At 38.0% G+C, this 16,059-nt stretch overlaps 1 protein-coding gene across 2 annotated transcripts; it reads right to left on the minus strand.

Annotated features, from left to right (window-relative positions):
- Positions 1-1,428: 1,428 nt before the first annotated feature.
- On the minus strand, positions 1,429-15,886 carry pop4 (POP4 homolog, ribonuclease P/MRP subunit). 2 transcript variants are annotated; one of them, XM_030162280.1, is made up of 8 exons: positions 15,737-15,886; positions 11,569-11,624; positions 10,715-10,944; positions 10,477-10,554; positions 10,324-10,385; positions 9,571-9,672; positions 8,796-8,943; positions 1,429-1,439 (listed from the first exon to the last, which is right to left on the minus strand). In XM_030162280.1, the coding sequence occupies exons 1-7, from the start codon at positions 15,741-15,743 to the stop codon at positions 8,807-8,809; spliced, it is 672 nt and encodes a 223-aa protein (XP_030018140.1). In that variant the 5' UTR covers positions 15,744-15,886; the 3' UTR covers positions 1,429-1,439; positions 8,796-8,806. The 2 variants fall into 2 exon arrangements, with proteins under 2 accessions (XP_030018140.1, XP_030018131.1); XM_030162271.1 differs by lacking the exon at positions 1,429-1,439 and having other exon boundaries at positions 8,592-8,943.
- Between the last annotated feature and the right edge of the window lie 173 nt (positions 15,887-16,059).

The raw sequence follows: 16,059 nt of genomic DNA on the forward strand, positions 1-16,059 counted from the left end.
TTCATCTAGTGGATAATTTTTTTTAGGCTGTTCTCTTTTTTTTTCTTGTAGTAGATAATTTTTTTTCGTCTAGTGGATAATTTTTTGGCCTGTTGCACCTCTGGGCCACCGTAGGACAGTGAGTCTGAGAGGGTTTGGTAGAGCTTTTGGACAGTGTTCCAATCTTTAGCTGAAGCAAATCAGAAGACACTGCAACCGAAGACATTACTCATGTTCATTTATGTCCATGTGTCCAAACTCAGAGGAGTGTGGAGTGAAGCCTAGTGTCAGTTTTACTGTATGTACATCACAGACAGAACACTGAAATGACAAAACTCTAAGGCCCCAAAAATGAACACAGTAGAAAAAATACCAAAAAATGTAAAATGTTTTTCCATTCAATCCCAAATGTGCTGATTAGTTTCTTTCTTCTGGTAGATGTCAGTAGAAATCATCCCATAAACATGAACAGAAATCTGTGTTGGTTTGAATCTAGAATGCTGGTTCCCCCTCTATCTCCTACTAAAGTCTAAAATGATGTGGTTTCCTGGTGTGTCCATACATACACACGTTTGGGTTCAGCTCTTCTTCTTCTCTTGTTCTAACATCCATCAACATCTGTTTGTTTTGGTCATGTGACTCTAGTTGGACTCAAAGGTCTTTCCATTACAGTTTTGTGTCATTTACCAATTTAACTACGAAAAACGACCTCTAACAATAACAACTATTCAGAGAAAAACAGGAGTGTTGGTGAAATTGTTGTTTTTCCATTAGACAGATGTATATGCATAAGTTCTATTCACACAGTTGGAGGGTCAATGGAAAACACACTACTGATCCACCTCTGTCATGGATGATGGTGCTGTCTCCACGGTAACCACGGAACCTCTGAACATCCAAATGGGTCATATGTTATCATTGAAAAGCTGAGAAACTGGACTTGAACAGAACTTCCTTCCATGTGTTGACAGGATCAGGGTCAGTAGATGGTTTTGGTTTTGACGTACATCAGATTAACCGCTTGTATTTGGGGATTTCCTCTGAACTCACACTGACACAAAAGGAAAAGTTCCCACAATGTGTGTACACATGTCCTGAAGACTGTGTCCTCTGTCTCACACCTGTTTGAATGATGGGTCCTTCAGAGACAGGGACGGACTGGGAATGATCAACCTGTTGGACCAGTGTCACACTGAACAGGGAAATAACACACACAAAAAACACTCATATACACACAGAGACACAAACAGACACACACACAGACACACACACACATTTACACACACAGACACACACACACATTTACACACAGAGACACACATATACACACACAGACACACACACATATATATACACACACACATACACACACAAGTACACAAAAAGACACACACATACGCACACAAATACATAAAAAGACACACACATATACACACACACACACACACTGGTCCATGGTTCTGTGTGCAGGTGCAGGTCTGTCTTGTTTGTCTGGTTTTTCTGTTTACATCTGAAATGAAGTCATTGTATTTTTCCATCAGACTGAACCTTTTTAACCCTTTAAAGTTCACACATTCAAACAGTGAAAGTCAACAGTTTAACCTCAGTGTGTTATTGGAGGACAGAACATGACTGGACTTTGTATATATATATATATATATATATATATATATATATATATATATATATATATATATATATATATATATATATATATATATATATATATACACACACATATAAAATCAAACCCAATGAGTTACCATATTTGGTTCCTTACCTGTGAATGGCAACAACAAAAAAATCAGAGAAGTAAATAAAACAAATACTAGAAAAAACACATGTAGAGGAAAGTATGGATGATGTACTCTTCCAGTAAAACTCAGACAGCTGCTTTCTTCAGAAATTTTCTGGTGACTCAGCAGTTGTTGGTTGTATCAGAGGAGAAGAGGAAGGGGAGTACAGGGGCCTGGTCAAGGACTTTATGGACTGGTGTGACCTCAACCATCTCCAACTGAACATTTCCAAGACCAAGGAAATGTTTTTGGATTTTAGGAGGAAGAGGTCCAAACTGGTGCCAGTCACCATCCATGACACAGGGGTGGAAGTTGTCTCCAATCACAGGTACCTGGGAGTCCAGCTGGACAACAAGTTGGACTGGTCCTGTCATATGGAGACTCTGCACAAGAAGGGGCAAAGTAGACTTTATTTCCTACGGAGATTAAGGTCATTCAGCATCTCCAAGCCTCTTCTGTGCAGCTTCTACCAGACTGTGGTGGCTGGTGTCCTGTTCTTTGGTGTGGTGTGCTGGGGGGAGGGAGCTCGCATTTCAGACAGAAACAGACTGAACAAACTCATTAGGAAAGTGAGCTCCATCACTGGGATGGGACTGGACACAGTTCAGCAGGTGGCTGGGCTGACAATGCTCAGGAAGCTGGACTCTATTTTGAGGAATGCATCTCACCCACTTCACTACCTTAAGACGTTCAGGGAGAGTGCCTTCAGCCACAGACTGATTCCCCCTCAGTCCAGGACTGAACGCAGTAGGAGGTCCTTCCTGCCAGCTGCTATTAAACTTTTTAATATTGCTTTGCAATAAATTCTTGTATGCTGTGCATACTATAGGTGTTTTGTTTCATTGTATATTTTTACATGACTTTTATTGTACAGACTATATTTTATATATCTTTTATTCTGTTTTTAGCACTGTAACATTCCATTGTTGGTTGTATGTGGGATGTCTGTTGTGATGGGCCAGTGTGTTTTTTGTACAACTGTCGTAACCAAACAATTTCCTGCAAAGGATCAATAAAGTATCTATCTAAGGAACCTGTATGTGATCACATTAGAACCAACATTGGTTCCATTACTTCATGGAACCAAACAAAGCAGGTAACCCTAACCCTTACAGACCCCAGAGACCACATTGGACCTTACAGATCCCGGAGACCACAATAGACCTTACAGACCCCGGAGACCACATTGGACCTTACAGACCCTGGAACCCACATTGGACCTCAGGTTGGGGACTCACTGTCCTCACTGTAACTGTTACTGTCTTAGAATGTATGCAGAAATGATCAAAAATAGTCACTTGGCCGATAAAGGGTTAATCAGAGTTGTAAACAGTGAACCTTCATTCCTCAGTGGGTTTGTTTTGAAACTAAACTGACAGGTACAGTTTTTTCACACTTCACCATAAACGTTTCATCAGCTGATGGTGAAACTGTTGGAACGCAGCAGCAACGACATGATTCAACTTTACTGTGAATCTGCTGAGAGATGAGCAGCGTCAAATCCACCTGCATATGCACGAGAACTGACGTCATATCCACTCTGAATGCATATCCACAGTAACCTGCACAGTAACCCTAACCCCAATCCAATTTGGACTGGTTCTAGAATATGATTTTAAATGGTTTTATTGAACCTCTGAGGTATTTAGAAGGGTTCTATGAGGTGTTCTAGGTTGTTTCTAGCCTTTATTAGCATTTTTTCCAACGACCTCTGATGGACAAAAAGTAAGACTATAGTATGTCATTTTAAAATGTAATTTGTTTCTTAAATATGGTTTAGTTCATTTCTTATACATTAGTAAGTCCTTCTACATGTGTTTTTTTCTTAACGTTCTTTTGGTAGCTGAGAGTGGTCCAGTTGTTTATATCATGTGTTCTGATCATTGTCATTTCACACCTGTTCTAGAGTCTGTTCCTAAATGGTTGGAACACTCATTCATATCTCATCAAACATCTAAAATGAGACCAAGAAACAGTGCTGACGTTATACAAACCACACCTTTATTTTCCTCTTCAGAAGCAATGTGGGGGGCAGAAATTCAGCATTGACATAACATGCTGCTTGATATTGATAGTTATACCCTTATAACCCCCCCATTTCAGTCTCAGCGCCCCCCTCTCAGCTTTCTCATTCAAATCCCCCCCCCCCCCCCCCGACTATGGTACTGCCCCCATAGACAAACACTGCATTAGAGCATTTAAAGAAGACTGTTGAAAAATGACAGAAATGTAAATAGTGACTCAACACAATAATTCCCCACGGGTTCAATGAAACGAAAATAAAAAAACTTACCTCCACTACCTGAGATGGACGCTTTAGACCCATATCCCTAATCCTAACCCCAACCTCCATCCATAACCCTAACCCCTATTCCTAGTTCTAACCCTAACCTTTATAAATATATAAATTTATAAAAACCTTTAAAATATATAAATGAACCTTTCATCAACATAAAATCATTCCTTATCTACTCAAATAGACTCATTTTGAATAATATAAAATATAAATGTTCTTCAAATATTACCAAAGCTTCAACAAGAAACTATTATATGAATGTATTTATTGTGTTTTATATTTCAGCTTTAATTCTCATTACTTATTTTGTATTCAGTACATGATGACTTCTTTACATGTCGTGTACCCCCTGGGCTTTTTCCAAGTACCCCTGGGGGTACACATACCCCACTTTGGGAACCCCTGTTTTAAAGGGTTCATATTTATCTAAACCCACTTTTATTAGCATTAGCATTTACAGTTTATGTAGACCACAGGGAAATGTTTAAAATCAAGAATTCCATTAAAAAAAGCTAAATTTCACTCCTTTAAATCAACCCTGGTGGACGATGGAATATTATGTTGTAGTGATCTGGCTCATTTTTTGCCGAATCTGTAAGAAACCTCTTTTGTTTCCCACAACAAAATGAAATGTTGACAAAAATGAAGTCCAAAGCACCTCTGAGGCCTTTTGGAACCTGAACATTCATAAAATTGCTCCGTCATTAGATGTTGTGTAACATGTCAGATATTTGATACAATCCTGGATCTGAGCTGAAATTTGTCCAACTTTGAATCATATTCACAGGTTTCACATACTATTGTTAAAGAGGAACAAGGAAGTCCTATTTTAGAACAGACAGGGTCAATGTGGAACATTTCAGTAAAACAAATGTTCCTATTGTTACTTAAATTAAGACGGAAATAAACAAAAGGTGTGAGATGAACTGATGTGTTTTCGATTTTCCATCATGAACTCAAATGTGTGATGGAAAAAACAACACAGTGATGATTGACAGATGAGTGGGTGGAGAAACAGATGAATCACATGTCAGAGTTCAGTATCTGACATCTGGACTGTGGTAACACTGATCCTGAGTTCCTGAATAAAACTGTTTATCATGAGGAACCACTGACACCTGCTGTTTCAGTTTCAGTCAAAGCAAAGACAGAGTGTGAAGATGTTAGGATGTAGTGGAGGATCATGGGAGAAGTTTGCACCAGTGGGAATAAAAACCTGATGTGAAAAATAATCATTTGTATATAATTTGATCCACAAAAGCATGGTTTCATGTTTAAGATATGTTTTTATTTTTCATTTGTATATAGTATATTAGGGATGTCCAATAATATCGGCCCACCGATATTATCGGCCCGATATTGGCATAAAAATGTAATATCGGTGAATGTCGGTATCGGTTTTTTTTGCCTATCATTAAAACCGATAAAATAATGCTTTGATTTCGCCGGCATTTACCGATGCGTAAATGAAGCATTGTTTGTAGCTGAAAGAAATGTGCAGTTTTCAAAATTGTACAGTAGAGTTGCCACACTGTAATAGACTCATGGAGGGAGGGAGAGAAAATAAATAAATATGGCATTTTTTACACAACTCTTTCTCCGCCAGTGACAAGATTTTCCGTCACTCCGTGTTTTCACTGTTATACTGTAGTTGAAGCTGTTGCGGATCGTGTCAATTACTTTCCTTGGTCCAAAAACAAACACAATTAAGCAGCTTTTTCAGAAAAATGACGGACCGGGTTCATCGTTTTCGCACTGGAGTCTCCGTATCCCATGGCAACGCATCCAGCGGCAGTCACTGAATGAGGAAATGTAGATTCTGCAGGAACCGCGAGCAGTTTCAAAAGCTTTAAAGATGATTATGGAGACTGTCTGACAATTCAATATATGATGGAGCTACAGAAGAACCATTTAGAGACAGGAACGGAGAAATAGAAGGTGAGGGAGACGGACACGGAACACGGGAAACACGGAGCGGCTCAGGTCCAACACGAAGTGTGTGTGTGGGGGGGGGGGGGCACGGAGCGACACGGAGAAAATGACAGACAGGAGGAAGAGAAAAGAGACATTTCTAGTGGACATTCAAAGAGAAGACAGACACACAGACATGGGACCAGACAAAGGACAGCTAGTGTTCATCTGTTAGAGTGAGTTCAGATTCAGACTGAGGACACAGAACAGATTCAGCTGTATAATGTCAGCAGGGACACAGGTAAGACACTGTTGGATTTGGCTTTAGTTTGAAATAAATAAATAAATACATAAATTCATACATAGATAAATAACTACATGTCCATATAATTATTTCCAGATCAAACACAGCAGGTGGTCCAACAGGAGGACCTGGTGCAGCCAAGGAAAGGCCATAAATCTACAGTATTTAGTGAATTTGTTTCTTTTTTTCTTGAAAATGAGGAATATTGAAGTGTTTATATCAAAAAACTAAACTAATATGTGCAAGACTTATAACTGATGTATGTAAATGTGATAAGTTTAGAAGGAACCTGGTGCTTTAGAAGATGTTTGGTGTAGATTCCTCTAATATTTTGTGGAATGATGGGATATCTTAGAGCTGTTTGTTATTATTATTGTTGTTATTATTTTATTTTGTGATTTGGAACACAGTGTTACTGTTGGTAAATGAGAAAGAGTCAAAAATGTAAATAGGAAATCAATTTTATCTTGAAAATCAATAACTTTGGAAAAAAAATGCAGTTTTCTCAGTTTTTTGCTCAAAATTCAGTTTTTTCCTGAAAATGACCAATATTCAAATGTTCATATCTCACAAACGAATGAAGATAGAATAAAATTGTTTCTTGTGTTTAAAAGTTGAAGTTCTGTTCTTTCTTTTGATGTATTCAGTGTTCACATACTCCTAACACATTTTCAGTCAGCCTCCAAAGATTAGTGAAAATGACCAAAAAGGCTGGCACTGGCTACCAACTCACTGGAAAATGCTCTGGCGGGGAAAGAGTTAAGTTGAAGTATGTATTCTTTGCACAGACAGTGTTTACATTTTAAAAGCCTTGTTGCATTTGAGAATGCATCCAATGGGGCATCACAATAAAATTAGGCATGATGTGTTAATTCCATGACAGGAGATATGTGATGTTACCTAAAATTAGTTTAATATCCCACATATATCGGCAGTAATATCGGTAGATATTGGAATCGAAAATTAAGCGTTGGACAATATCGGCATATCGGTTTTTGGCAAAAAAGCCAATATCGGACATCCCTATAGTATATATATATATATATAACATGTAACAGCAATAGAACCAGATGTAATTCTATCGTAAATGAATGCAAATCATTTGGACCCAGATATGGAAGACTGGGGTCAAAAAACAAAAACTACAATTACAACAAAACTATATATACATATATACACTCAAGGAAAAAAGAAACGCACCACTTTCATTTTCTAGATTTTTTCAGGAATATGACAGTTATTGCAAAATTGCAAACTACAATGAGTTCAGTACTATTCTGAGTCAAAATGAAATGATTGTTTTCCTGGTTCCGGTTGATTGATTTTGATTAGCAATAAGAACTGCATTTTTGTGTTCCTCACCCATGTCTGCTCATAAGTGAAACTCAGCGATGAATTGGACCTCTGCTCAATTGTGCACAACCATTCCCTACAAAAAGACACCAAAATGGAGCAAAAACACATTTGTCCACAATGCCACGACTACTGCAACCGGAGAGAGATCGGGCCATTGGCATGCTTCAAGCTGGATGGAGCAGACGGGCCGTAGCCAGGGTGTTTGGAGTCCACCACTCTACCATTGTACGCCTTGCTGAGCGTTACCACACCACCGGCTCCTCCAACAACCGTCCCAGATCTGGTCGACCGCGTGTTACAACCGCTGCACAGGACCATCCCAATTGGCTGTCACATCTCTGACAGGTTTCGGCCGGCAATGACCCAATCTCTCTCCAAACCACCTTTCTGGTGTCATTACTCATAAATAGGGCTGAAGATGGATCTGTGGAGTTGAATGAATGAAGAATTCAGACCCAAGCAGAGCATTTACAGTTTATGGAGACCACAGGGAAATGTGGGAAAAGGAAGAATTCCATTGAAAAAAGAAAAATATCACTGATTTAAAAGTACAACCTAATTATAAACCAAGAATACTCTTAACGGAAAACTCATATCCTCCACAAGATATGGAATTGATTTCTAAAAATTTTTAGAATCAAGGCCTGATATCTCATCCTAACTTACAAAGTGAGACCACACTATTTTTTTTTAATGATGTTTGATTATGTATCAGATATACAAAAATGGATGTTGAAAAGTATTCAAGTTACTATTACTTATATTGTCTGTCAATTATTATTTTATTTACTTTCACTGCTGTTTCAAAATTCAGAAGTGGTTTGGGGGGGGGGTGGGGGATGGAGGGTGTTTCTGGGGTTTATGCTTAAGGGAGACCCACACAATATTACTCATTCATGTCAGAAAAGATATGTAATATGTTATAACTTTAATAAAAAAAAGAGAATACTCTCATGTTAAAGGGCTCCTTTATTTTTCCCTCATTTTATAAAAAAAATACTTAAACCAGGTTCAATGTTTCCATCATGACTCCAAAATAAATAAGACGATCCTTGTACATTTCACTTCAACCATGAAAAGCAGGTCACAGTTCCTCACCCTGTCCAGCAGAGGGTGCAGTCAGCCTCACTAACACTGTGTTTCCAAGATGTACGCCCTCCACCATCACAGGTCGATGGTTCCTCTGACTTTAAACTTCTTGGCTGAACGTTCGCCAGCTCGCTGCTCAAACCTGTTTCCATAGATGTGAGAAACGAAGCCGTTGATCTCCACCGCAAACACACTGTTCCGTTTGGGGATGACTGAGAAACAAAAGACAAGAAAAGAAAAGGTTAACATGCAAACAGACAGTCCACATCCATACTAGTCTTTTCCATCGTCCATCTGAGCTAAACTGTCCCCATATTTATATAAATGTGTTCAAAAAAGAAGTGTGTAATGTTGGTTTTTCCATTCAATCCCAAATGTGCTGATTAGTTTCTTCCTTCTGGTAGATGTCAGTAGAAGTCATTCCATAAACATGAACAGAAATCTGTGTTGTTTTGAATCTACAATGCTCGTTCCCCCTCTATCTCCTACTAAATTCTAAAATTATGTGGTTTCCTGGTGTGTCCACACATACACACACGTTTGGGTTCAACTCATCTTCTTCTCTTGTTGTAACATCCATCAAAATCTGTTTGTTTTGGTCATGTGACTCTAGTTGGACTCAAAGGTCTTTCCATTACAGTTTAGTGTCATATACCAATTTAACTACGAAAAACACCTAACAATAACAACAACTATTCAGAGAAAAACGAGTTTTGGTGAAATTGTTGTTTTTCCATTAGACAAATTTTTATGCATAAGTTATATTTATGATATTTAAGGGTTAATGGAAAATAAACTACAGACAGATTCCAAACACATGAATGACAGACAGGACGGACCTTTCAGTTTGTCGTCTTTGGTGATGATTTTGAAGACGTGTTTAAACTCTTGGACCAGAATCCCTGTTGTCCCCACGTACGATGGACATTTGGACCGAACCACTGTCAAAGCAGAACCAGAAACAGAATACTTTATTAATACCAGAGGGACATTATTGGGTTTTACAGTCACTGCATTTAAGTAAAATATAAAGAAGGAGGAAAGAAAATATCAATACAAGAGAAAAAAGAAACAGAAAAACACACACCAAATATACAAATTAAGACACAATTAGAACAGCAATTTATACAATATGTACTAGACAATATATTATCAATATGATAAATACAGAAACATAAATGTGCAAGAATATTGTGTTATTAAAAATATATGTGGTTATAATGAGGACGTATGTAACAGTTATGAAAGTGAGCAGAACTAGATTATCATCAACACTTTGTCTTTTACTGAGTGTCCATTAGAGGCTGATTTTTTGAAGAAACTTTAGTTAAAAATGCACTCGTTTCATAATCTGTTATTTTCTTTATTAGGTTTATATGTTGAACCTGTGTCTGTTTTTAGTTTGTACTGTTTATTAACTGTGTTTTATATGTTTTTTGGTCATTTTACAGTTTATTATTCTTTGTCTTTATAATACCATACTATTATAATACTATTATAATACTATAATGACACTACAATAATACCATAATAACACTATAATAATACTATAATAATATTATGTAAAACTCTGTAGAATACTAAACCGGTACCTGTGATGATGGCTCCATGGAAGTCGGCCTTCACAAGCTTCTGCTGCACAAACTGTGGATTACTTCAAAAACATCAGAAACAGTTAAAGTATGAATGTCCAACTAAAGGTGTCACTGTGTCACTGTTAGGGGGGGGTGGTCACAGATATTTACCAGGAGGCTTTTAATCCACCACACAAATCAATGATGTATTGTCTCCAGAGGTTGTGAAGAGGTAAGAAGAGTTCATATCTACGACAGAAAAAACAGAAACATAATGAGAAGAACAGGGTATGATTAAAGGTTCAACACAACTGTAGATTATATGTGTTTAATATGGGAACCTTTACCTGGACTCAGGGGGTAAAGGGTTCAAGGGTTAAAAAGTTAAAGGGTTCAAGTCTGGACTGACCTCTGGTGTTCAGGTCTGATGTGGAACACCTTCATGGCCCTTTTCTGATGGGCGTTCAGCCCTTTGGCCTTCTTCCTGCTCCTCTTGTCCTGGTCCTGGGTGGTCCTGGCGTAGTTCAGGATCACGGCCTTATGGGTCAGCATGGCCTTCAGGTCTTGGCGGGTGTTCCATGGGACGCTGTTCTCCAGGAAGGCTTGGGTGAAGGCCTCGGCTTTAGACCTGGACTGGGACTGAAATGGACCCAGATGGAGGACATGTGAAACAAATGAAAGGAAAAACCATGAAACACCTTCGCGTCTAAAACAGGGACAACCAACTGACTTCAGTTCAGGTTCTACATTCAGCCCAATATGATCTGAAGTGGACCGGACCAGGAAAAGAAGAACAGAATAAACTATAGAGATTAGGAATGAATGATAACTATCAGCACCAATAATTATCGGTCCGATATTGAAGAAAATGACATCATTCAGATAATTCCCTTAATTAAAGTTTTCACTGATAAATGCAGCCCATAATAATAAATCTAAATTGCTTAGATTTGGTGCATTTCACCAGTACACAGTGGACGTTCTCGCCTTGGCAACCACCATAAAAACCACGAAGAAGAAGAAAAAGAAGGAAAAAGAAAAAGCAGAAGCAGAAGTCTGGGTCAGTCCACTGTTTGTAAGTCAAAGGGTTTTCAGTTCCATGAAATAATAATACAAGAGTTTGAAGAATGGAAACTATTGGTATTGGTTTTGAGAAGCAGGAGGTTATTGAATATAGATAGTAAATATAAACATATTATATATATTCTACAGGTGGATAATGGACATTCTATGTGTCATGTGACCAGTGAAACAGCTGCTCACCTCAACACCCAGGACCTTGGACAGATGTGGAGGGATGACGGTCTGGACCAGAGCTTCTGTCAGAGACAAAACAAACGACATGAACCATGACATTCACAGAGGAACCAAACCCTGAGTCTGAGGAACACAACTGAAAACAGTAACGTTCTGAACCAGAAACAGTTCATTACAGCTGCTCTGAGTATGAGCTCATGTTCCTGTTCTTCAGTTCTTCTGCTTCACTGTGTGTTTTAGGACATTAAATATTTACCAGTGGAACAACATTATTTTTTCCTTGTGTCTTTTTTTTTTTTTTTAACACTTTTTATTTATAAGCATTTTAATTCTTACGAATCAAGAACAAGAAAGTGAGGTCTGGGGATGACAATTATAACATAAACATGCATACAGCCTCAGCTGTTTTTAATTAGTATTGTCACAGTTTGTAAAGACTGTCCATTTTCTCCAGCTCCTCCTGGAGCCGCAGAGTGAAAGTCATGTGTTCCATAAGTCTAATGTTTTCTACAGTTGAAATGAAAAGTTCCATTGTGGGTGTTTCTTTCTGCAGCCAACATTTCGTTATGGCTTTTTTAGCTGATGTCAACAAAATCTTTAGGAGGTAAACATCATCTGAATCCAATTCATCTGGGAAGAAACCAAGATACAGTACTGTAAAAAAGCAGCTGATGGTAAAGCCTAGCATTTTTGATATTATTTTGGATACCTCCGACCAGAAGGGCTGAATAAGTGGGATCCTCATGTCTTTTTGTTATAATTAAGGCTGAAAATCAATACAAAATGGTGATTAAAGTGGTGATATTTTTCATTTTTCAATGGAATTCTTCCTTTTCCCACATTTCCCTGTGGTCTCCATAAACTGTAAATGCTCTGCTTGGGTCTGAATTCTTCATTCATTCAACTCCACAGGTCCATCTTCAACCCTATTTCTGAGTAATGACACCAGAAAGGTGGTTTGGAGCGCTGGCCCTTTAAATGCACATGAGCCACTTCAGGCCCCGCCCCCTCCAGGTTGTCAGCTGTGCTGTTCTGTCCCGTTCAACCAACAACTGAATATTTTAGGTAATGCGCTAAAGTTTGGACATATTTTCAGTCTGGACTACAATCGCTGCTGCTGACAAACAATTATGGAGAAATACTGGAGAAATGTTCGTCTGAAGTCTGGACCTTATATGTGCAAATGTGGAGACGGAACTAGTTATAGATGCAACTAATTAAGAAGGAATTCAAACAGGTTGGAGAAATCCACTGAATTTTTGTCCAAATGAATATAAAGATGGTTTTGCAGCAGCTGGAGGGTTCAGATTCAAACTGTATGAACTATTAGGGTCCAAATACACAAAGAAATGAACCACAGACTTAAAAAAATGGGTTTAGACAAATATGAACCATTTAACTGTTTGAACCAGTTCAGGATAAGCTGAATCTGGTCACTGTTTCCATAAAACCCACCAGAAGTCATAATTTAAAGGGTTATTTTGCAATAGTTTTCGGTCAAAACACAGTGATACCCCGTAAGAGAGTGAACTTTAATTGATTGCCATTCCAACATTTATTTCAATATAAAGTAGCTCCTTGTTTTGGATAATCCCTTATGGTCCAACTAAAGCAAAAATTAATTTAAAAGTAAAAATGTGAGTCATTTAGCAACACTAATCTGTCAAATTGTCTCTAAAATGTCCTGTCAGAGAGATTTCTAATAGCGTGTTTTGACTCTTATTGCAACAGCCCCCAGACCCCCCTAGTGTTGCTAGGTTACCAAAACAGCACTCCTCAATGCATTCTTCAGATAATATGATTATGTCATTGAATGGAAAGACGGACAGACGGATGACAAAACAGTTAATAACTAGAAAAGAACTTGGAGAGTGCAGACCCCCGCCAAGGCAGATCAGCCCCCCCTCGTTGTGCCAGTATCAACATTTCCTGACAATTTCATCCAAATCCGTCCATAACTTTCGGAGTTATTTTGCTAACAAACAAATAGACCCTGATGAAAACAGAACCTCCTTGGTGGAGGTAATAAAACCCTCTTTGACCAGACGTTGGCTGAGGTGTAAACATGTCTACCCGAGTGTGTTCATGTTGGGTTTCTCTGACATGTTCCTGTTCTACTATACAGGTTCTTCCTCCTTCCCCTCTGTCATAAATGTTCTGTATATTGTTTCCAAACAGCTCAGATTCTACTGTTACAGGTTCCACCTCCATCACCTCAAGGCTGTAATGAACTCAGATGAAGGTTCTGAGGCCTGAGGGCAGGAACGGTACCAGACTGTTGTTCCAAGTATCAGGACTGAAAAAGAACATCAAACCATCCCCGGGGGTCAGTGGGCGGGTTTATGACAGACCAGTCAGACCAGTTCAACAGGATTCAACTGGAAATTATTCAGTTCAATGAAGCGGAGCTTCTTCAGACGCAACACCTCCTCACAAAGACACTGCAACGAACACAACCTCATTAAACTGGTCCTTTAACCCGCTAACTCCTGAGCCCTGATTCCAGGTAAAGGTTCACATATTAAATACAGTGGTCCGTCCTGGTGCTCTTTCTGTTATATCTGTATTTTAACTGTGTCCTTGTGAATATTGTATTAATAATGTTAACTTATTGTAGTGTTTTTGCTGTTTGTATCTTATTTTTGCTCCTTCGATAGCCTCTGTCTTTTGCCACAGTTGTAAACTAGAAGCACTCGGAGAGCGCAGACCTCCGCCAAGGCTGATCAGTGGCCCCCCCCGTGGGCCTCCCCACGCCAAGGAGGTTATGTTTTTGCCAGGGTTTGTTTGTCTGTCTGTCTGTCTGTCTGTTTGTCTGTCCGTTAGTGTGCAACATAACTCAAAAAGTTATGGACAGATTTTGATGAAATTTTCTGGTCTGCGCCCCCCCCGTGGGCCCCCCCACCCCCAATCACCACCAAAATTTAATAATTTCTTCCTTATCCCATTTCCAACAAACCCTGAAAATTTCATCAAAATCTGTCCATAACTTTTTGAGTTATGTTGCACACTAACGGACAGACAGACAAACAAACAAACAAACCCTGGCAAAAACATAACCTCCTTGGCAGAGGTAATAAGAAGGTTTTTTAATCTGTCTTGGATGATTAAATAAAGGTTAAATAAAATTAAAAAATAACAAGCAGTTGAAAAACATCTTTTTTTTTAACCACCATTATTTTTGAAGTTAGCCACTGAAACTGAAACAATTCAGAGCAAAAATCTGAAAGAAATGATTAAATGATTTCTTTTTAAATGTTATCATTGGTTAATTATCATAAAATATTTAATATACTGTAGCAGTTAATGTTCAATATATTAGGTATTCAGTCGTGTCTATTGATTATTGCTATTTACCAATAAATGTTAAAAACTTGTTGCATATATTTCCTTTTATTATATCTTTATATTCTTATATATTTCTTATCTACAGTATAGAGTTAGCTTTTCACACATATTTAATATTTTGTCTTTGTAGTTTTTGTATATGGCCAATATTTCTAAGTATTTTGTGTGATTTTCCTTTCTTTTTTTTTTTTTTGGTCTTTTTGCACTTTAAGAGTTTGCAACTAAACAGATTTTCATTGTTCCTGTAACTGACAGTAAAGATCTATTCTATTCTATTCTGTGTTTGTTTTAAAGGTGGTAAAGGTGGTTTTAAAGGTTCATTAATCCTGCTCTGTGCAGAACCTGATCCTACCTGGACTCCCTGACCCTGATGGACATAATGGTCAGGAATTTTAGATTAGGGTTTTACACAGTTTTTGATTTTTTTTTGAAAGAAAAATTGTTATTATTTTGCAGCTAGTTGATTGTATTTTCTTTTATTTATTTATTTGTCATTTGTTTTTTCCCCATGTACATTGTCAGTGTTAATACTTCTGAACTTCTGCCTCTGGTCGTTTTTGCTGTAGTTGAACTTCTTCTAAAGTTGTTTCTCCAACACTGACTTTAAGTGGAAAATATTAGACTTTATGGATAAAACAGACGCTAACGGGTGAATGAATCTAACAGCAGCTGCATGAATGAAATTCAGAACAAACCGAGTGGATTTACAAGTGTTAAATGGGATTATAACATAAAGAGTATTTAATGATGTAATATTTGAGGTGCAGACCCTCAGATGAACAGGAAACTCACATTTATCTCTATTTAAGGAAACAGAAACACAACTCACCGTCCATTTGTCCGTTTCCGTTGGAACACTGAAGATAAAAGGACTAAACTGAAAACCTTTTACTGAAAAGAACAACTTCAATAAACTAAAACACGTGAACTAAACCTAAAAATGTTGGACTTCCGTCCTAAACAGGACTGTTACGTCACTTCCGCCGTTTATCTTCTTCTGCTTCTTCTTCTCCTTCTCTGGAGAGCTTCCGGAACTTTCTGGTTCTTCCCCCTGCAGTTTAAAACATGAATTACAAGTCACTGTAAGTAAGTAAGTAAGTAAGTAAGTAAGTAAATAAGTAAGTAAATAAATAAATAAATAATTTTTTGCTC

The sequence above is a fragment of the Sphaeramia orbicularis genome, chromosome 3 (genome assembly GCF_902148855.1).
Source record: "Sphaeramia orbicularis chromosome 3, fSphaOr1.1, whole genome shotgun sequence".
Classification (NCBI taxonomy): Eukaryota; Metazoa; Chordata; class Actinopteri; order Kurtiformes; family Apogonidae; genus Sphaeramia; species Sphaeramia orbicularis.